At 36.3% G+C, this 22,785-nt stretch overlaps 1 protein-coding gene across 2 annotated transcripts in view; it reads right to left on the bottom strand.

Annotated features, from left to right (window-relative positions):
- The window catches only part of LOC137464411 (uncharacterized), a 28,975-nt gene extending 9,835 nt beyond the window's left edge, over positions 1 to 19,140 (bottom strand). For both annotated transcript variants that reach the window (XR_010994218.1, XM_068175733.1), the window contains exons 1-6: positions 17,390 to 19,140; positions 14,738 to 14,920; positions 11,364 to 11,531; positions 9,575 to 9,676; positions 6,673 to 6,783; positions 4,902 to 5,080 (exon numbers count right to left, since the gene is read on the bottom strand). Coding sequence is in view for 1 of the 2 variants with exons in the window: in XM_068175733.1 (XP_068031834.1) it covers positions 4,902 to 5,080; positions 6,673 to 6,783; positions 9,575 to 9,676; positions 11,364 to 11,531; positions 14,738 to 14,920; positions 17,390 to 19,004 (2,358 nt within the window). In the remaining variant the exon portion in view is untranslated. The remainder of the gene's footprint in view (positions 1 to 4,901; positions 5,081 to 6,672; positions 6,784 to 9,574; positions 9,677 to 11,363; positions 11,532 to 14,737; positions 14,921 to 17,389) is intronic.
- Positions 19,141 to 22,785: the final 3,645 nt, after the last annotated feature.

Genomic DNA, 22,785 nt, shown 5'->3' with positions numbered 1-22,785 from the left:
TTGAGGAAAGGGCTTGCATATATCAGTGAACAGGCAGCTCTAGACTCCATATCAGTGCATATGGCATTTTTTTGCTAGTAGAGATGAATTCACTTAGTATTTCATTTTGTTTTTCTTTAAATAATTTACATATAAACTAGAGAGAGGAGAATTATACTGAACAAAACAATATGGAAAAACATTTAAAAGCATCGCTGATTTGAAGAACCTAATTATCCTACACAAAACAGTATTGGCTGTCAGATGAAGTACAATCAAATGGTCTCATGGAATTGTTAATCTTCACATTCCAATTGGTCCAGTTGGCTCTTTCTTGAGGTTGAATAATTTCTTGCAATTAAAAGGTAATGAACAGTTTGCAGGACTTAGTCTCACAGAAAGAAATATTGAGTTAAAATTTTGAACAACTTGAATCAGATCAAATAATGTATCTGTGTATGACTTCCTCTGGGTCAGGGTATGCAATCTTTTAAGCCAAAATTAACATGTAAATCATCAGCCAGCATTATTTCTCAATAGAAATAATATAGAGTATGTATTGGAGACAATGGATTCAGCAGGTTCTTAAATGTCAACTGAAAAGTATATTCTAGAGCCATGGGAGTCATGGTAAATGTTAGGAAATCAGATTATACACAGGCTCTATATAAAGTGGCAGCTTCCAGACTATGGTGATACAGCTCCAAGCAAGAATGAAGAATAAATAGAAATGATACCTCTATAAGCAATGGCTCAGACCTAAATCTATTTCAAGCTAAGCCTTTTATATAAAGGGATTAGGCTTAGCAATGAACACACAGGCTTGTTCAAGAGAACAAAGGACTGAATATTTGTCATAGATTGAAATTCTCTGAAGGCTCTGCACATGGCAGGCAAGGGATTTCTTTCTTGGTGTAATAATTGGACTCCATATACCATAGAAATGAAAATAATTTAAAAACATTTTTTTCCTTCACTCTTCTCTTCTAATGGAAACAGGGATATGACCTAACATCTAATGATTTAGGTGATGAAATAGCTATTTACCAGGTTGGGGTGTAATTGTTTTGGATTATAAGAAATGCATGTCTTCTCACTGCCCTCCCCTCAGCTTTGAGATACTTTGTCTTAGTTACACTCTGCCCAAGGGCTTCCTAGAGGCATTAAACTTGTGAGCTTAAGAAATGCAAATCATAATTCTCTTTTTAAAAGTGACATTATTATATACAATTACAATGAAGACTGTCAAAAAGCACATTCCTGTCCTTCAATGCTGCCACAGGAAGAGAGTTTTTCAAGAATATATGTTGTAGTTTTCTTATAACATGTTTCTTAGCATTATCAACATGAACTATCATGAAGGCCATTTCTCTGAGACTTGGGGCTACACATGAAAGTCGATTTTCTCTTTATTCAGAGTTCAGTCTCTCACTACAGCTGAATGCCTAAACCATGCTATTTTCTACTGTCAAGGCAATAGTTTCCAACTTGACTATTCCTTTCAACATAACTGCTCCTACTTCTTTCCTATTACAGCTTCTTCTTTTGACTTTCCTACTTGGACTCCATACAAAATGCTGGCAACAAACCCAAAACCTTTAGATCTTTATTTCCATCTACTAGAGTTCTACATCATTCTTAGCCGAGGGAATTGGACAGTGAAATGGAATGAATTACAAAAATAATACAAGGACCTGATAGAGCTTGTTTGACTAGAATTAATCAATCTCTGACTTCTGGAAAGGAAGTCTGCCATGGAGATACATTGATAACTTTCCTGTTGGAGGCAGGCATCTTTAGAGTTTCTCCTAGATGATAACCACTATGATATTTATTTCTTCATTTCCTTTCAGGAGCTAGATTAGTTATCTCTCTCACTATCCTCTTTACCAAGGCCTACTTATGTCCAAAGGGCTGAAAACAATTCCTAGAAACACTGCAAGAGAAAAACCAGAGAGGAGTTATAAATTGTTATAAATATTTTTTTTATTTATCCAGTCTTACTTAGCAAGAAAGCAATGATGAATTGAAAGTAGGAAATTCTGGCTTTCAATGGCACTTTTAGTGGTTTTGTAAAAGCCAGTATTAAATTTGTTGAACTCCTTACATGATGGATATTTATAATGAGGAATTTAAGGAAACAAGTTTTTGATTATAATGCCTTCTTAATCCTTGTGTTTTCCTAATAAGCTTCAAACACTGTTAGCACTCTAGCAGGTACGTCCCCATGATAAATGAATGCATGCTCCATAGTCTTTAAACTCCTTAAAGGCCCGTTTGTTCCTGGGTCCTGGAAATTATATTCCTTTTCTTTAATGAAGTCAGAAGACCAGTATTTTTTATCCTGAAGACAGCAACATATTTTAAGGTTTTCAAGTTAGCTGTCATGTTCTAAAAGTGACTTGCTGATGACAGCTTAGAGATTTAACATGTTGAAATGATGCTTTGCTGCTGTGAGGTAGATTGCTTTTTCTATCTTTATGGTCTCATGTAAAGCTGATTAAGACTTATTTGTCCTATACTGAAGTCTTCACTACAAACATTTTGTGGTGACTTTGCAGTCCCTTTACTGTGATGAGCAGCAAATGGTGCTTTTGGAGGAGCAAACGTTGCTATCTGTAAAGAAAGGATCAGTGTGTGATTATGCTGATGTGTTTTCAGCTTTCCCTGAAAAAATGTGTTAAGTTCAAGCACAAGAAACTTGTCTGCTTATACTTGCCTCAGGGAAGTATTTAAGTGTACATTCATGTCTGTCTCCTCATAATTTCCAGACATCTTTCCTTTAATAGAAAAACTGGAAAAACTGAAAAATAAGGATTTAGCATGTTTGAGAAAATCCAGTGCTCTGGACAACAGCGGATCAGGCCTGTAGAATATATGGTAACTCCATGGTTGCCAAGTGTAGGCAAACGTATTATAAATCACTTATTTCTGCTGATCTCAGTAATTTACCAAAACCAAAGTTCTAACACAAAAATATCTCTGCTCTGAGGTGGCAAACACTGCTACAACCACTGAGGTGAAAAATATGTTTTAGCTACTGATATGGATTGTAGAGTCAAGGATATCTGTTGGCAGCATCTGTTTGAGGGAAAAGAAAGTAACCTTGCATGGGAAGTGACTGAATATTTTCCAACAGCTATCACTTCACCAATGTGTGACTGGCTAGAGATGACTCAAAAAGAGCAGCAATTACATGGGAGAGTCAAATGTAGAAAACTCTACAAATCTTCTTTTTAAGCTAGGCGGGAAGAGAAAAATTCAAGATGGATAATATCTGGTTGTAAATGATGAGGAAATCTAGCTCCCTTGTTTTTTGATATGGACTATAGCAGAGATTAATCACCCTTTTCTTTCTCCACTACAAAACATTATATGCTGCATTTCAGGCTTAAATAAAAAGCCAAGTTGTCTTCTTATACTATTGGAAACCAGGCATGGCCTTGCTGGAGTCACTGGAAATACACAAATGTAAGCCGATGTTCTTAACAACAGAATGAAGATGAGTAAATTGATTACCCGGGCGATTTTGCTGGATAGTGACAGCTCTTCCTGAAGTTTTTTTCTTCCTGAATTATTCTTGCCTTCCATTAACTATTTCAAAGAACTTTCTAGATACAGTAAGTGAATTTTTTTTTCCTCCGGAATGAGGCAAGACCTGAAACATAATCTTGCCAATTTAATCATGCAGCTGGCATAAAACATAAAAGCTGTGATAAATGAAATATATTATTTGTAATTCCCTTAGAAAAAAAAAGTGGGATGAGCAGTCCTCTTTTTACATCCTGAGACAAATCACACTAAAAGAAAGAAGTGCCAATGAATCCACTTGAGATCCCTCTTATTTCATTTGGGCATTAGATCTCTCAGTAGTGAAGTATTTCTCTCTCTCTCTCTCTCTTCTTTCTCTTTACTTCTCTCTCTCTCTCTCTCTTGTATTAAATGACTCTTCAGAGTACCCTGTAAACACATGAGGCAGTAAAGAAAATCCTTGTGTTTTCATCTGCTAAAATAGCACCTCAATATTTCAGTATTCTGAAATGTATTCTTTGGAGTCCAGGGACAGAAAGCAAAAAAACAGCATAAAATAATTTTAGAAGTAATTGAAGGGCGCTAGTCTTGGATAATGCAAGAAAATAAGCAGTAGTTAGCTATTTCTCTAAAATATTTATGCAGTGCTTTAAATGTAATTACTCTTTTTAAGAAAAAAGCAAATGCACATAGTTTGTATGATTGAAATGCTTATTTTCTTAGTGCAACAAATAAGGTAGTTGAGGAACAAATGAATTAAAAGAAACCTACTAGTTGAAAGGAAGAAGTGAAAATGTAAGTAAATCTTAGTAAATGTAAGATTATGAGGCACCTTCCAGTCCTCACTCCAATTTATCTAACATTCTGTGATATTTAATTGATCAAAAACTGGAAAGTGTTTAAAGTATAACTAGATATGCATTTTCACATTTCAGGAGTTTGATGATGGATCTGGTAAAATAAAAAAAATAAAATGAAATCTCTCCAAAATAATGTTTCCTACATGTTTGAATCTTTTTAGTGTGAAGTATTTTACTTGGTTTTGTTTTGACATCAGAATAGCTAGTGCTGAAATAAAGCACTGCCCAGACTATTTTGTTGCATACCCAGTAGTTCTGCAGCATATTCCTGATTAGATGGCTCATGTGTCTACCTTGACAGATGCAGAGAAACAAGACTAACAGCCATTCTACTTGAAATGTAAGGTGCATACAGAACTGTAGAAGAGCACTCAACTAGTCTCCTTTATACACTTCATGCAAAACCCTATAGCATTGATGTTATGCTGCAAATACCATAAGTCAAGATAATGATCTGTAAATTTGAGTATAGAACTGCTACACTCCATAATTCAGGAGACAGTTTGACTCCCCACCAGTCACTCTCCTTACCTTCTTGTGTTTGTAATAGTGTAGGCAACCATTATGTTTCAGCACAAACCACCTCTTTCTCCAGCCCTTTAGTATTGCTGATTGTGTTCGTTTGTGCAGATATCCTCGGCAGGTAGGTTTGGGGGTGTTGGGGTAACGGCTGATGTCTGATCCCACTATCATAGTCAGGATATCAGGACCTAAAATATTACATGTGAAAACATAAGTCAAAACTATAAATGTGTCCATATTTCTGAATGCCCATGTAGGTTAGGGAGAAGGAAGGTGGTATTCTATACCATGCCCATGTCCTACCAGAGTAGCTTCTAGAAGTAAAAATAAGCAGAGGAGTCAAGGAAGCATATTAAATCAAGTGCTATTTGGCCTTCTTTTATGACAAATTCAGGAAGGAAACTAATTTTGTGTTGAGAACTAGTAGTGGAGCCAGCTATCTGAAGACACATCTAAAACAATTTTTTGTGACATGTCTTTGCAAGCAGCATCTTTGGCACTTGTCTATTTTATCAGTTAGGAGACGTAATTGAATTCCATTGCTCAAATGGGTCTACATAAATTGAGGTTTAATCAAAAATTGCTGAAAATGCTCTTAGGGGCACCTTCAGTCTCTGTCATTTTACATATGCTCTTAAGAATTTTTCATTTTCCATGCCTTGGAGTATTGTAACCTTTCCTGTGCCCCTCACTAAGGAGGGGGGCTGTTGGAAGCTAACCTGTGCTAAAGCATCTAATAATCATTTGCAAAAGGTAAGCACTCAGAAGAGATGATAGATTGCAAGATTAAAAAAATATGTTATCTTCATTATCAATGAGATGCAAAATCACAGTATTTGCTGACAGTATCAATGTATCTATGATTTTGACCCTAAAGGCCTGAAATTCTGATTGCATTAACACTAAAGAGCAAGTGGTAATGCCTGAAGGCAGATTAAGAAGTGTGACTGTGACACAATTTCATCTGCAAAACATATGCTGGGTTTCTTTTTGGGGGACACTTGCCTTTGGGAATGCTGTCGGTGTGCCAAAATTCAATGCAGGGGGTGTTCTCTGAGGACTTGAAAATACCAGTAATCAGAGATTTATCTCCTAAAACACTCAACATTCTCTTAAATACAACAGTGTGAATGTCAGCTATATGATTAAAGAACACAGTATGTGTCAAGTTAAATTTGTCATTGCCTTGTAAAGTATTTTAATTTATTGTCTTTCCCACTAGCCTTTGCCAAAACTTTATCTGGGATAAATAAGGGAATAGCAGTAAGGTAATTTTCAGCATGTAAACATGGCTATCTTTGGGTTTTAGTCATCACAATTCTGGGAAGGTTATACTGGACTAATGTCCCTGATTGTTTCTGTAGTGGCACAAAGGATGCCTCATGAAATAAACTCTCTGATCTCCTGACTAGACTTCAGAACCTGGCAACAGAGAAACAAAAGGAAGATGTGAAGTCTCTCCCTGAGGAAGTATAAGGCATAAATAAGGCATTTGTGTCTCTGCAGTCATTTTCAGGTCTTTCTGAGTCACTTTCTTTGTAACAGGAGAGCCAAAACCTTTACAGGCACATGCTTTTTGGGGAATAATTTTCTAAAGTGTCTAAAAAACAAGGTCTAGATAAAAAAGTTACCTTGGCAATACTATGGTATGAAATAGTAAGGCATTAAACTATTAATTGAGATTTCTGTTGCATACATCACCCCATTTGACTGGATATACTTGGAGCATTCAACAGAAAATCTGACTCATTCATTTAATTTACTGTGATCTCAGAATTACCTTTTCTTGCCAGATTTGCAGCTTCTGAATGTGGCATATTGGTGACATCATTTCCATTTACTGCTATCAGAATATCCCCAACTTGAAGCCCTGCTTCTTCAGCAGCACTATCTGGAGTTGAAAAAGAGAAAAAGAGAAAAAGAGAAAGAAAAAGAAAAAGAAAAAGAAAAAGAAAAAGAAAAAGAGAAAGAAAAAGAAAAAGAAAAAGAGAGAAAAGGAGAAAGTGAAAAAGAAAAAGAAAGAGAAAAACAAAACCAAAAACAAACAAATGAAAACCATCAAAACCAAAAAACAAATGCAAAAATTTATTTAGTACTAAGATATCGCATGTCTATATGATCACACTTTTCTAGCAAAACAAGTATCTGTTCAACCAATCAAGGATTATGTTTTAGGGCCTTCACAATGTCAGCTTGGAGGTGGAATGAGTTTTACTGACCAACTTATTACTCATCTGTTAATGAAGCTTCAGGATTTGGATACTGGCGCAACCCTAGATAATCACTGGCAATGGAGAAATTTCATTTAAAATGCCATTAGGATTTAAATGCTTTAAGATTCAAATAGATATTTCAGTATCCGAGAGTTTTTTTGGCCTGAAGTGCAAAGAAAAATCTGATGCAAAGCTCAATAGAGTCAGTAGGAAAAAAAATCTATTATTCTGATAAACTTTGAATTTAACCCCAAAAGAGTACCTTCTGTACTGGTATTTATCTTTGCTAGTTAATAGAATTTGGATATAGCATTTTGAGGATTTCTGGCTTTAAGAAGAAATTACATGGTAAGTTAAAAAGTCCCTGTGAAGGAAGAACTGAATCAGATTTTTAATGCATCACCTTTTATTTATTTGCTAACCATTGCAAAGGACATGCATTTCTAATAAAACATTACTCAGACACATGCCAGCCAGGAATGGAAGCAAACTATGGAGGTGATAAATATGCTCTATTCATGGGTACCAATACACAGTTACTTAAATCCCAGTTACAAATTTCTCAGATACGGTATTTATCTTATTTATAAATAAGCCTTCTTAATGTACTGTGAAATAATAGTTGTGGAAAATATTATTTCATGTCCTTAACATTTAATGTATGCTTTTAAAGATTTTGCACCCTATGATGCAGTAAATGTGATCCTTCAGTGTATTTCTGAGAATGCTTAGAAATTGTAGGGGTAAGATTAATAAAAGTTTAATAATAAACAGGCACAATAAAGCCCCAGTCCACCCTCATATGTATTAAAAATAATTTGTAAATGTCAGAACATTTTGGGTTGTGCTGGCCTTGAGCATGCCATACCAGACTTTAGGACCATAAGTTGTCTGTAAAAATATTATTAAAATATTCATTATAGAATCATAGAATTATTTCAGCTGAAAGTGACCATAAAGATCATCTAGTTCTGATCCCCTTCCACTAGACCAGGTTTCTCAAAGTCCCATTTAACCCTGCCTTGAACTTTCGAAGGGATGGGGCATCCACAACCTCTCTGGGCAAGCTGTGCGAGTGCCTCACCACTCTTACAGGGAATAATTTCTTCCCAATGAAATGAGTTACACTTTGAGAAAACATTATTTTACTACAAGCTTGTCTGAAAAAAAACCCCTATTTTTTTTAATGTTGTCAATGTTTTAAACAACTGCATTTGGAAACAACATACAAATAAAAGAGTGATATAAAAGGAGAGTTGCTATACTTAATTTTAACTAGAACAGACAAATTGCTAAGTGTCAGAGCTATTGTATGCAGGATATATGATTTTATTTGTATTTAGGTAAAAAACTTATGAACTCACAGGCTCCTGAATTCACAGGCTTTCCCAGTGTTGTCAGGATGATGGACAATCTAATACATTAGGCTGGTAATAATGACAGAGCTATTTTCAGATGTTATGCCAGAAGGCATGCACTAGCCTTCTCTGTATGGGATGACATTTTGCATAGTATCTGCTCTTTTTAGTAAGAATCTATCACAGTCTCCTGCACATTCTGCTCTTTTTCTGATTCTCCTGTGCCTGTCCTGAGATTCAGAGCAGTAGAGCAAGCAGTGCCCTAGATTTGGATGAGCCAAGGTCTTGGGCAGCAGTAAAATGACAGACTGCCTGTGTCTCATTCTCTCTGCTGTTACTGACTGAGTCAACTTTTAGCCAGATTTCTAAGTTGACATTATGCACAGAGCCAATGATTTCAGAGACCTTTCAGTGGTGACTTCCAAGATCTCATTCCGGAGCGAAAGTGCCAACACCATTATTAAGGTACAGCTAGCTCATTCTTCTCTAGAGGCAGTAACTTACATTTCATCTTTGCTGAAAATCATCTGCCACTTTTTGCTCACTCACTTGGGTTTTGGAGTTTCTTTTGGGGCTCCTTACAATCATCATAATTGCCAGAAGAAGTTAACAGTCCACCTGTCAAGACTGGCAGATGGCTCGATGGATCCAAGCAGAAATGTCCCTAGCCAATAAGATTTTTGGAAATATTAGAAGGATCACTGAATCCTCATTTTAATTTTTAATGGCCTATTGTCATTCATGGATGTCAGCCCACAAAAGTTTTAGACTTTACATCTCAAGGGAAGCAAAATGCAGGCACTTGCACAAGGTATGAACTGACATGGAAGAAGACAGGGCAGTGGAGTCTGATGTACTGCTAGGAATAGTGGGGCTCTAAGACAGCTGTTCATGAGCAGTTCTTGCTATCAAACATCTTGCACCCACTAATTATGGAAATTAATGTTTACATCAGTATTATAAATTAATATAAAACAGATGTTCTGTACTGTGTAGATCATATTATATCATGTAGACATATATCATACCATTATATCAGTGTATGTAATATTATGTTTTTATTTTTTCTATATTTCCACAGGAGAAATTAACCGGTACAAACACAACTTACTTGTGTCAACTTCAGTCACAAGGATAGGCTTTGAGAACTGGATCCTGAAACCCCAAGGGTAATTGCCAGTTCCTTTAGCGATCTTCACTGTTCTTTCTCGAACTGAAAACAGGAAGAAAGTTACTTTTTTCTTTACCCATTCAATTTAATAAGCAGCAGTCTGTTTTTAAAACTTTTTGTAGGTACTGAGTGTTACTGATTTTACAAATGGTTGGGGTGCTTTCAGTATCACTCCTGGCTGTTTAGTGCCTGTCCTCAGCAGTGACACCCCTCACACCACAACAAATCAAATATAATTCATGTTAGGGCACAGGCAGACAGAAATTTAAATTAAGTGCCTGGAGTTTGTAATGAAGAGTTAAGTATTCCACTCTACTGATGGTGTTCTGGGAGAGAAAAACACTCATGGTCTCTGTGTCAAACCTCTATGCTGCAAATACAAAATACACTCTAATTTCTCAAATGGGTTTAAATCTGTTTCTTATAGTTTCATTCTTTTTATATTTCAGAAGGCCTCTATCTTTTGGACAGTTGTTTCTTCTCCTTTTGTTTATCCTTCCACTCCACACTCTCAGAATGCATTCCAGTCCTGTAGTCCAACTTCCCCAGCCACAGTGGCATCTTCTGCCAAGAGGACCAAAATCTCTTTCAACTCATCAGAATTTAACACTTAAAGGGATCACCTTCTGTAAAAAGGAAGATCCGGGTCTAATTGCCTACTTCCATCTTTTTCTCAGAGTCTATTAGTATTATTATTCTGACTTAAATGGCCTGGCTCTTTAGCAAATGCTATGCTTAAGAATGATTTCAGTGTAAATTTGATTTCCTGGAGTGTCTGGTTTTGATCATTTGACTACCTTACTGTGTTTTTTTTTTTTCTTAATGGAGGCCAATTCAATAGTAATGTATGACAGCTGTTTTGTCTTCAAATTGTGTACTATTTGGAAGAGAGAAATTGCTGTCGAGGTTACTTTAATAGCAGGCCAGTTGATGTTATCTGTCAAAAACAGATACTTCAATACTGACTTCAACAATCATGCTGAAGTTCTGAGCTCTCCCCTGGGAAAAGAAGCAATCAAAATGGTTTCCCAGAATATTCTCACGTGTGTTAAGGGAAATATTTCGTATCAGAAGATTTATAGTGAACATTTTTTTTCTCATATTCAGAATGGTTTATGAGCTCCAAGAAAGGATAATCTCATAGAAAGCTATAGGAGTGTTTCAGCTTGTCTTAGTTCTTTGAACTGTGTTACTTTTGAGTAACTTAACATCTGAGAAGTGAAGGAAAACCTCCCATCCCACAGAAAACGTTGTTCACTACATCTATTTGCACAGATTTAAACTACGAATAGAACAATCCTTCACACTCTAGCAAATGACTATTTTCTTTCTGCATCAACTATGCCTGAAAGTTTGATGTAAAACAGATTTTATGTCATAATACTTTATGACCATAAATATTTTTATGATTTTGCCATGCTTGAAGAAGTAATGGAATTATAATGCCTCTACCCTTATCTCATGAGGTTTAGTTATGAACTTTAACCAGATTATCAAGTAATGATGATATTTTGCAAGACAATAGCTAAATAAGAATTATTTATTTTTTTGACAATCCTTGGGTTCTTTTTTTAACAATTTAGGTTCTTTTTTTAACAATTCTTGTGTTGCTTCTTTTCCTGTCTTTAGCATAAGACACCAGCATCTACTCCAAAATGTCATTCCCCTGAAATTCTCAGAGTGCCCAAAATAAATAAATTTTTATTACCTGGTGCTTTAGCCAACTTACTTGCCACTGGTCTAGGTCTTTTGCTGAGACATCTAGGACTGTTATCTGGAGAGACATCATCTCCTCTGAAAACCCAGGAAGCAGAATGAAAGTTTTCTGTATAAAAACCTCTCTCCTCATTTTCAGAATATAGTCCCAGATCTACTGATCGAGCATCCTCTGAATTTACTGTCATGACGATAAACAAGTAAAAGTTATGTCAGGAAAATGTTTGAAGGATAAGAGACCTCAGCCACTCAGCATGCAAGAAGAGCCACAAGCTTCTTAATGAACTGTTTGTACTGAGTTCCTCAATTTTTTTGCTGTTAAAGGAGAAGTCTGCAAGGATTTCCAAATATAAGATCACAATACTGGAGGCTAATGCATGTTGGACTTGAGTAAGAAGTGAAGTCTTAATGCAAGTGGTCAAAACCAGAGCTGCAACTCTTTAAGACAAATCTGGCTTTAGGTAGTTCTTAAGCTATCTAATGTGACCCATTTGATTAGGAAATCAAACAAATCTTCTCGAAATTTGAGTTCAGTTCATATCAGAAGACAAAAGAGAAGATGAAAAGTATCTTCCATGACAGGAGCATTGATGACCATATTTTCTATTTGCTTAATCTCAGCTCTTCCAGAAGTTGTTTTTAAAAAGGAGGTGAGGAAATAATAGTTTGGTGGTGTTTTTTTTTTTTTTTTTTCTTTTACCATAGAACTCCTGGCTAGTTCCTTCATTGGCTGTTGAATATGTGTATGATGTGTTATCCTGAGGATTTTCAGACTCATATTTTATAATAATTTACATTCACAATGTCTTGCAATAAGCTCACATGGAGATGGAGGAGAGCTCTAATTCTCTGCTGAAGTTGAGGCTCTCAAGGCAATAGGATGTCAGGCAGCTGGCTCTGACAGGTTATAAACAGCAAGTTGAATGTAAATAAATAGTCTAACATCATCCTAAGCAGACCAGAAGCTGGAACTTCAAAGTTAAGACTGGATGATGAAAGTCATATATATACATATATATACATCATCAGATGCTGTGCTAACAGAGAGACTGAAAATATAAATTTTCTGAGAGGAAAAAACCATCATGTACCTTTCAGTATGAAATGCCTCATATAATGCAGCTAGATTTAATGCAGCTGGAGGAAAGACCTGTTTGCTTTGTTTATCTTGTGTTTGATGTAAAATGATTCGCAGTTTAATAACAGAGAAGATAAAAATTTGCCTTTATTTAAAGTTATATTTGTTCAGGAAGTCACTTCCTGAATACATTTAAGTGGAAGTCCTTTTGTCTCTTAGAAAATGTGCTCAGTTGTGTCTATCTAGACAAATACTCCAGGTCCACTGGCTCCTCCCTTATTATGCAGAAAGTATGAGATTACATGCTTAACTGTTTAAGAAGCTACTAGCAAATAGACAAATAAATAAATATTACCATGCTGGTATGCTTAAAGCTCATCTTACCTTGAGTGTGTAAATTAAAACCCAGTCTAGCACCAAACAGCACAGTATTTTGCCAGTTTAATGATGAATTTTTATAACTTTAGTAGTGTTAGAGAAGGTTAAAATGTGACAAATAGGCAAAACTATATACACTGCCATGCTGACAGTAAGGAATTATGCCAAAATATTTCCTTTCTTTTCTCCTTGAGTTTTTGGAACAGATGTCAAACTGGAGTGTCACAAACAAGCGCACTTAAATTCTTCCCAGATGTTGGAACTAAGAATGTAAGGAGATGCTGCTTTCATGTGTCAGAGCTGTCTGCCAACAGAGAGGAACAGTCAAGCTACTAAACCAAAAGGGACAGAAATATCAGGCATGTGGCATACTATCCAAAATGATTAGATGTGAGAATCTGTGACAGAACTGTCTGCCCAGTCACCTGTTATGGAGACCACTCTGGGTCTATGCCATGTGCTACCCAAAATTTTGTCTCAAGGAAAGCAATTTTAGCTTTTCCAACTTGCTCTTTTTTGACTTGTTTGATTTCTTAAAAATATATATATGCTTTCTCTATGAAACCAACACATGCCTAACTTATGTCCAGCTTTATATTCAAGAGACATCACTGTTGAAATCAAGGAATAGTTTAACCTGGTGTGTATAGCTTCTGGTAAGTTTTTTTGAGTACAGGTGGTTTGACATGGTAACTTTCTAGTCTTAATACAATGTCCTAGAACCTGCTTTAGGGGCAAACAATGAAAATTGATACCAATAAAGAGCCTCTTTTATTTTCATGTGAAATGTTAGTCATGACTTCTCCTTTGTTAACAGGCATTAAAACCTTAGGGATTGGCTCAGTTACCTGATCAGAGGTGGCCTGTACCATATTAGATACCTCAGGGTATCCTGCTTGCTCTTCAATTACTACTTCAAAAAGGCTTGGGTTTTCTGCTGATTCACATATTTCAGGTCCCTCTTGGTATCCTAGCTGGCAACTGAAATCTGTGTTTAGGCAGTGAATTAATGTAGGATCTACCTCTTTGGTACAGGCATGGAACATATTTATAATTTATCATCTATTGGACTTGCACTGAAGTCTTAGAGTTCAGTGTTGCATCCCTGATTAGAATGCAACGTCGCAGTTCAGAGTCTTTTATAGGTTCATATTTTCCCTTCTTTGACGAGGAGGCTATACACCTACAAATAAAATTTCCTGTACCAAAAGTACTCATAGCAGCACTGAATATTTCCACAGGGAAGTGCACATTTCTTCACCACTACAAAGTATTTCTTATATTACTAAAATAGCAAAACAGGAGGTAAGGCAATGTAAAGTAAGAAGTACCATATATGTTCCCCCTAGACTGTGCAATCCTTGCTTGGTGGCTCCATCTACATGCAATGTAAATTAACTAAGCAGTTCATCTTAAAAATTCCTTCCCATGAAATTTAAGCTGATGAAATTGCATGCGGCAACTTGACAGATTTCTTAAAGAGACGGGTATGAGTCACAGTGAATAACAATCTAGGCAACAAACATAGATTAAAGTTGGAGCAGGTGGTTACCTTTGGGAGGAGGAAAGACTCCCAGCTCAGCATGTCTTTGACATAAGTAGATATCAGGATAATGATTTTTGTTATAACCTCAAACCTGCTGCCAGGTAATTATGTGTTTGTGCCTAGAGTTTGTCTTAATATTATTTGAGCATATTATTTGAACATGTTATACCATGAACATGCATGGTAGAATCAACCTTTTTCTTAGTCAGATTGTTTGCTTAACTAAGGAGAAAGGATGTTTCTTGATGTTTCTTGTTACTCATGATAATGACTGACACAGACATTCAGATAGTGAACTGGAGATCAATTTCCTTAGCTGAAAACCCTGTCATATTACCAATTACATAAAGGGGAAAGATACCAAGTGTAATACTAAAGTACTCACTTGATCCCTCAGTGATTGTGCTGTTTATGGAGCTTCCTCCAGTTGAACTGCACTTTTTGCTGTCTTTAAACTGTTTCCGTCTTCTGGCCCACTGGTCTATTGCATCATCCTGGGAACTGTCACTTTCTCTGGTGTCTTTCTTCAAAGGCAATTTTCTGGTTTTATTCATTTCTGATTTCAAGTCTAAGTTATAACCAGACGCTGTTTGTGAGAAATATGTGACACAACTTGTGTAAGTAGTTTTACTGTGTAATATTTCCACATTCTAAATACAGGAATAATCTAACCAACATATAAATGAAAATACCAAATAATACTGAAAATATTCTGAAAATATGTATTTTAGACTAATTTAGGCCTTTACACAGTGAGAAGTAGAAGGATCTCTAGTTAAATACCTACATAGAATAGTACATCACTATTTTAATGCAGAAACTTGCAAATTTCTCATGGATCTTGTTTAACATCATGCATTTTTGAAGTGGCCAATAGGTAGATATAAAAACTCCTGTTTGAATACTAATAGTCTTGCAAGATATGCATGAAGATTTTCCTGGTTTAGATTTCTTTCTAGTTAAGGCAGAATAAATTTAATTGTTGCATTATTATTTCAGATAAAACAACAATGGTAAAACACATCTTGTATTATATTCTGTACTGAAAATGTGACTGTAGCCACTGGCAAGGGCAGATAGTGAGTAAGTCCAACCTCCACAGGCTCCCTGGAGGACTGTGTAGATACACTCATGGCTGTACAGCCTTTTTCTGGCTTCACCCAGTTCTTCATCACATGTAATTCAGCAAGGGGATTCCAGGGCACTATTCCAGACCATTGCTAAGAGACAGGAAACTTATCTCTTGCAATGCCCTTCTAGTGCCCTTTGCAGGGGTCTTTTAGTTTCTCATACAATCATGAAGCCCCCAGAACACCAAAGAATTCTAGATTGCCTTTCCCCCATCCTGTTTACCACAGAGGCATCTTTTCTCTGTTGTAGATGTTCTCATTCTTTGCTGAAAAATGACACACTGGTTTTCAAGTGTCACTGGATTACTAAACTCCAGAAGCCCCATACTGCCCAATGTCTTGGCAAAGTAGGCTGATATTCTTAAACTAAAAGTGGATTTTAATTCATATTAATGAGCTGTAAAATTTATTCTGGATGTACGCATTTATTCATTTAAGGGAAGACTTCCACAGCATTGCTAGGAATGAAGGAAAATCAAAATATGACTCTGGACGAAAAGAGGGCCAAAGTGAGATGACAGGCATGAGAAAGAACACACATAGATAATTCTTAGCAAGGGGCAAAAGGGAAGAGAGAATAAAACAAGAGAAAATAAAATAAAAATGAGAAACATAGCTATATCTCACTTCTGTGCTGTGTCCTTAACCATTTAGGTTTAATGTCTGAGAAGTCAAGGATTTTGACAAGCAGTTTTCCTTTAGTATCTTAATTCTTTACCTTGTTCTATAGAGAGTTCCATTTCATCAATTCTCTATTTTACCTATTGATACTGAGATATTGAGATACTTGGTATTGAGATACTTATGTTGAGATATTGGTCTATATAGCAATATGAATCTATGTAGTATATCTATATAGTGTATAAAATACTTCAGTTTTTTTTTTTTTTTTTAATTTCCATTACCAATGCCAAACAACACAGCCACGGAGGTCATACCGGTCTTTCTGCAGGTATGGTGAACTAAAAGATTTTTAGAAAACTTCAGCTGCTTTGAACTAGGATTATATAAGACATTTTCCATAAGAAAATGTATATTTTTCAATTATATAAACCTCTTAACCTCCAAATCTGCTGGAAACATCATCTTCTGGAGAGGTAAATCTGAGATATATTTGCATATAACCTGATTAATATAAAAAAAATAAAATTAAAGTGTTTGGATTGATATTTTAACAACACACATACACACGTATGTGTGTACATATTCATAATGTAAAAGGCTCACTTTGTAGCATGCAATGTCCCAGGTTGGTTTAAAATTTTTATACTTCAAAACACTAATTTTACAAGACCTGTTATGGATATGAGTAGATGGATTATAAAAAGTAAGACAAGAAATGTTTAAAATATGAGCTATTAAAAATAAGCCTTTTTCATATGCAGTCTCTTCAAACATATTAAAGAGAGGACAAAAGCAGGTTAAAGGATCCCTTATGGTCATTCCATGAAAATGTTCAGCCAGAATTAAGACCAAGATGTATTCATATATATTCAGTATCCATATTGATCACAGGGACTCGAAAGCCAGATTTATGCGGTTTTAAACACAGATTTGTGCTCTGAGTTCATATCACATGGCAACTGCTTTTACTATTACTTCCTGCAATGATATTTTCTTCTCTCACTAGATGTATAGGATGGGTGGGCAGTTTAATGTAGGAAAACTGCTTCTTGATCAAAGCTGTTTTTTTTTTTTTTAATTTAGATTTCTTGGCTCTGCAAGATGGTTCCTAGAATCCTCAGCAGAATAACTGCATATTATAACCCCATGGCCAAACATATACCATAACAACATAATTGTAAACTTTTAATATACATTCATTTTCCAAGAAAACAAATGTCATAAAAGCTCCTATGCAAAAGATGTGTAAGTGATATTAACTTGAAAAGTCTTGTAACACCTACCTTTCTGACTAATTTGTTTTACTGATGATGAGATCTCATCAGTCTCACAATAATCTTCTTTCATTTCAAAACTTGATTCAATTTCTTCAAAGTTGGACTTGACTAACAAAGGTAGTTGATTTGCTCCAGGCTCTCTCCTTAAACTGTCATCAATCGACTGTTTACTGCAAAACTTCTCCAGTCTTTGCTTAATGTTTAAATGTTCTGTGAAATTATCTTTCTTTTCTATGCATACTGAAGAGGTAGATAATATGGTGACCTGTGCTGAATTATTATGGCAATCAGATTCTCCAAGTACATCTCCAGATACCTCCTGTACCTCAGAAAGGCTTTCCAATGTTTTATTCTTGTCATCCTCTTTGTGATCTAACAACAAGGATGACAGCAAGGATTTTTCTTGTATACTGCAGGTAAGGTTAGGTTCTTTCTTCACTGCACAGCCAAAACATTCAGGTATCAATGTAGTGTTGCCTTGGACTAGTCTTCCTTCTACTTCAGCAGTTATCACTGGAGGGTCAGTCAGTACTGACTGTCTCCTTTTATTTGTTACCTCAGACTCTGCATAAGGTGGGTGAACATTTAACTGTAAAACTGAACATTGTTTTGGGGTGCTTTCTATAGATGCATAATTAGTACTTCCTTTGTCATTAATGAATTCACCTGAAGAGCTTGTAGAAAGTGGAGAGGCTTGTACCATGTGAGCTTTCTTTTGCCATTCAACATGCTTTTCTACAGAGCTGTACACTGATTTCTCTTTATCTAAAACTTCAGTAGACTCAGAGTCTTCTTCCCACAGGGATAGGTTTCCTAGAGTCTCTTCATGGTCATTTTCTCTTTTGTCAGGTATAGTACCACTGGAATGAAGACTCTCCATTAATGTTTCTTCTGTTTCTTCATCTTGTCCCACAGAGTCTGCATAGTCTTTCAGTAAACAAGTCCCATCTAGACAGACGCCTTCTTCAGGCTCAGATGGATAAATGGTAATATTATTATCAAATGATGTGAAAGCATACTGATATGAAGACTTAAGACTTTTCAAATTTCTCAGTGAGGAGGTGAAGTCAGGATACTTGCAAAGCTCTATCAGAGAGGAGGTCAAGTCAGGACACTTACAAAGTTCCTTAAATTTGGTAGGAATATGTGAATTCCTGTTATGGACATCTCCTGCTTTGGTCTCCTTAAGCAATACATTTAAGGACGGCAGTGAGTAAAAGCCAGAATCCCTTCTAGGGTGAACTGGCGATGATACCTCCAGGGTAGTATCTGGGAAAGACTTTCTTCTTGCTGTTTTTGGTCCTCTGTCTCTGTGTTTGTCACAGTTACTTCTTTCTTGACATAATACATTGCTCCTACTAACACATTCTTTCCCATTGTTTGGATTATGCAAGGTATTAATAGCTACATGACAATTAGTATTATTTATTTTTGAGAAAAGTATTTTATCCTTAGAAAAATCTTCCTTTTCATTGGTATGGTCTTCATAGTCCTCTGTGTTAAGTTCACAGAAATAATTTTCTTCCCCCCAAATACTCAAGGCTGTAGTAAGACCATCAGATTCCTTTCTGCTGTTAACAGGGTTCGAAGATATGCCTTCTGCAATTGTATCCAGGTGCATTTTGTCACAGTCAGCAAATTCTCTAGGTGGAGGGAGAAGTGTATATCCATCTGGGAATGTAAAATCTGCTTTTTCATGAAAGCTAAACAATGACTCACAGTCTGTGTTACACAGTGCCTCTGTTAGAGGATAATTTGTTTCACTCCCTTTGTGTTCCCTGTTGAGTGGTTTGCTCTGTGCCGGCTCACCAGCTTTGATGTTAACCTTCAGATTTTTATTTCTGATGGTATATTCCACTTGAATGTCTTTTGTTTCAATGTTCATTTCCAGGGAGGGACTTTCATTGATGGCAATTTGAATTTTATGTTTAGAAGACCGCTTATATTGCCCCTGGTGTTCTGATGAATGTTCAGTTAAAGGGCACTCATACTTTGAACATTTTGAACACTGACTTTTCTGGCATTGTCTTTCATGACATTTCTTCTTCGAACTCTTCCTTTTTTCATCCACAACTTTTGTTCCAGAATCAAACAAAGAAATATTCTTAATTTCTACTTTCATATTAAAAGAACCACATTTTACTTCTGCAGAAATTTTTCCAGCGGCTAAGCTAATGGAGTCTGAAGAATCTGGCTTGCCCCACAGTGTAATTTTTCCTTTGGATGAGCCCTCTGACTCACCAAAAGTTACTGTAGCTAGGATTTCATCTTGCTGAGGTGAGGTAATTTTAGGAGTGCAGTTCTTTTCCTTCTTCCCTTCTTTTTCAATGTCTGATACATTATCAAGCTCTCTATATTCAGAAGCATCTGAGCTACTCTGATTCTTGTTTTCATGATCTTTTCCATCTTCTTCAGCACCCTTTACATCCAGTGGCTCTGTGAAGTGAGACAGAGTCTGATGTGCTTTATTTTCAAGGCTTCCTACACTTTGCTGGCTTTTACAAATGGGTGACAACTGTGCATCTAATTTACGGTAAAAACAAAAAGAAAAAAACATTTTCCCGTGATTTGGTAAGCAGTATCATAAATATGTGATTAGCTTTGAGACAGTTTTCATAGAAAATGCCTACACTGTCTTTAAGATCTAGTGTATTTTCCACATTTTTTTTTCATTTCAGTATTAACTAGCTTTGTCATAGTTATCTATGTAATGTGAAATCAGATAATCAGGGCCAAATTAATTCACTCTAAGCTGAGAAATTCAATATATTTGGAATTTTTAAAATAATTTTTTGCTTTTGTTAGGGGATAAGATATTCTATTTGCTTATAGTGAGAGCTACATTTTAAAATTTACTACTCCTCCTAATATTTACTTTGTTTGTGTGAACATACTGGGTCAGTCAATATCCCCTTGCCTGCTTGCTGTCTGGGTAAGTTCTATGGAAGTTGGCTTTTATAATCCTTTCACAGATGAATAAACAAAGGGATTAATTAATACAATCACACAGCAGGTCAGTGGCTCATTGCCAGGAGATGTGAGTCACAGTTACCTGATCTAAGTAGAATAAAATAATGTTTCCTGGCTGTACTAGGCAAGATTTCATGGCATTCACACAATGACATAAAATTCTCTCTTGCTTTGGTTTTTTTTAGAACAGGTCATGTGCATTACAGGATAACAGTTTAATAGTGACATCTACTTAAACAGGATTAGAACAAACTATTAAACTAAGACAAAGATTTACACCCAGAATTATGACATTTTGAGGCAATTGAACAACAATATATTTGGAAGACCTTTGCCAGAAATAGATAGGATAGCAGCTTAACTAAAATAAAAGAACTAGCCTCACCAAGACATTACCTGTATGTACCCACACTTAAGTGTAAATATTTCCAATCTGACAAACAGCTATGGGCACAAAAGTGAATTTCTGTCTTGGTGAGAAAATTAAGAATAGCCACATAGGTTTCTGTTGATTTTATTTTATATTAAATATTTCTGTAAACTTACATTCTCTGGAATCTGAGCTCTTTCTGCTCTTGCAGCTTTTTCTTTTCTTTCTACTCATTTCTAAGAACCAAGGGCATCTGTGTTCTAGTTTTCTGTGTGGGAAGGAAAACATTGCATAATGAGAAAGATTCTCTGGAATAGTTTTGCCCTCTAACTCTCAGGTTTACTAAATAACTTATTATAACTTTATTATAACTTTCTATAAAAAATAGAAAAGTTCTAGAGCAAGTACTAATGCATTTATTTCTTCTTTTGGTTATTTAGGAACAACTTTTGAAGATTTTCAAATAATATCTTAAGATCTCATGATCTCAGTTATAGGGCCTGAACCAATACCCTTTAAAGTCTGTAGAAGCTTTGAGCAGTGGGTGATCTTTTACAGTCTATGATTTTATCTGATTCAGATTTTTAGAGATTAATACTTTGTTTCAAGCATTCATTTAAAATTCAGTCTTATTTATAAGTGTAACAAAATACTTAATAATTGTTTTCTTCTCTTGAGAACAGATTCTTTGAAGTGAGAAGTATTTGAACACATAATACATCATAGGCATGGTCTTGGAAATCAATAGAGGTATTGCTGGGAAAAATCAACTAATTACAAGTGTTATTAGCTATAATAGTATTTTGATGCTTGCTTATCAGACTATGCAATGTGGAAGGAGTGTGAGCGAATTTTTAAGGTCACAAACTTACCTGGAATAATGAGAATATATGAATCTTGTTACAAGGATAAAGCTTTTAAAATAATTACACTGACACATTAAGACTCATGTTACATGTCACTGTATGCCGTGATACATAGCTATCCAAACAACTGGGAAAAAATTTTTTAAAGAGACAGTCATTTCTACTTCTGAAAAATTTTAAGTTTGTTTGAGGCCCAAACGCGGCTGCTCTTTACTTTGTCTGCCTCGATCCGCTCCCGAATGCCCGGCTTGGGCGTCTCAGCTTTTCGTCAGGGCCGGGGCTCGCCGCAGTTCCCGGGCGCTTTTGCTGTCGCGCTCCGGGGTGGGCTGATGGCTGCGCTTTGCCGTCGACGCGAGGGAAGAAACAAAGAGGCAGGGAATTCGTCCAAATCCGTCCGCGTGGCGGCTGGATGCTTTATTGGCTGCGAGAGCTGTGATGGAAAGGCTACAGCCGCTCCCAGCTTCGCACGGACGCAAATGGCCTCGAGCATGCCGAGGAGTGGGATCAAATAGGGAAGGGACAGGGCGGACGGGGAGCCCTCCCGCCCAATGGGTACAGACATCGCGGTGATGACGTGTACTACAGCGACCAATGGGAACACGGCAGGGGCGGACACGAGACTTTGGGGTGAGTGGCACCACGAGACCGGGAACACAGGCACGGAAATCGCAGGAGTAGGGGAAAACCCGGGGGATGCACGAGGGTGCAGAGAACTGGAAAACTAAAAAAGGAAAAACCCATGTGAACCTAAACCTGGGACACCCGAATGACTGAATATGCCCGTGTACATTCATCAGCTGGCTACAAAATGCAGGCAATTCTCTGTCTGTTTGGAAGACACTACAGGGAGACTGTGAAAATGGTGTGCTCATTTTACAGTAGGCACTTGGGAATGTTTGCACTCTTCATTTCAGTTTGAAGATATACCTTTACTTTTTCCAGGAGTTTTTAGTCTTTAGTCTTTTGGCTTGACAGCCAAACCCACCAACTGAGCTTTGTTCTCAGAAAGAAGAATGAGCGTAAAATCAAATACAAGGCTTTAAAGGACACAGAGGCAAGAACTAGGACTGTTACCTATTTGTAGTGTAGCGCATGAGGGAGTGCCTACTAGTTTCAGATAAAAGTCAATATTGTCTTTATTAAAGAGTTACATATGTGAGTATGCCATGAGTAACAACCTCATATTTGAGATGTCA

This window comes from Anomalospiza imberbis, chromosome Z, assembly GCF_031753505.1.
Source record: "Anomalospiza imberbis isolate Cuckoo-Finch-1a 21T00152 chromosome Z, ASM3175350v1, whole genome shotgun sequence".
In the NCBI taxonomy this organism is placed as follows: domain Eukaryota; kingdom Metazoa; phylum Chordata; class Aves; order Passeriformes; family Viduidae; genus Anomalospiza; species Anomalospiza imberbis.
This window is presented reverse-complemented; position numbering and strand designations above follow the sequence as displayed.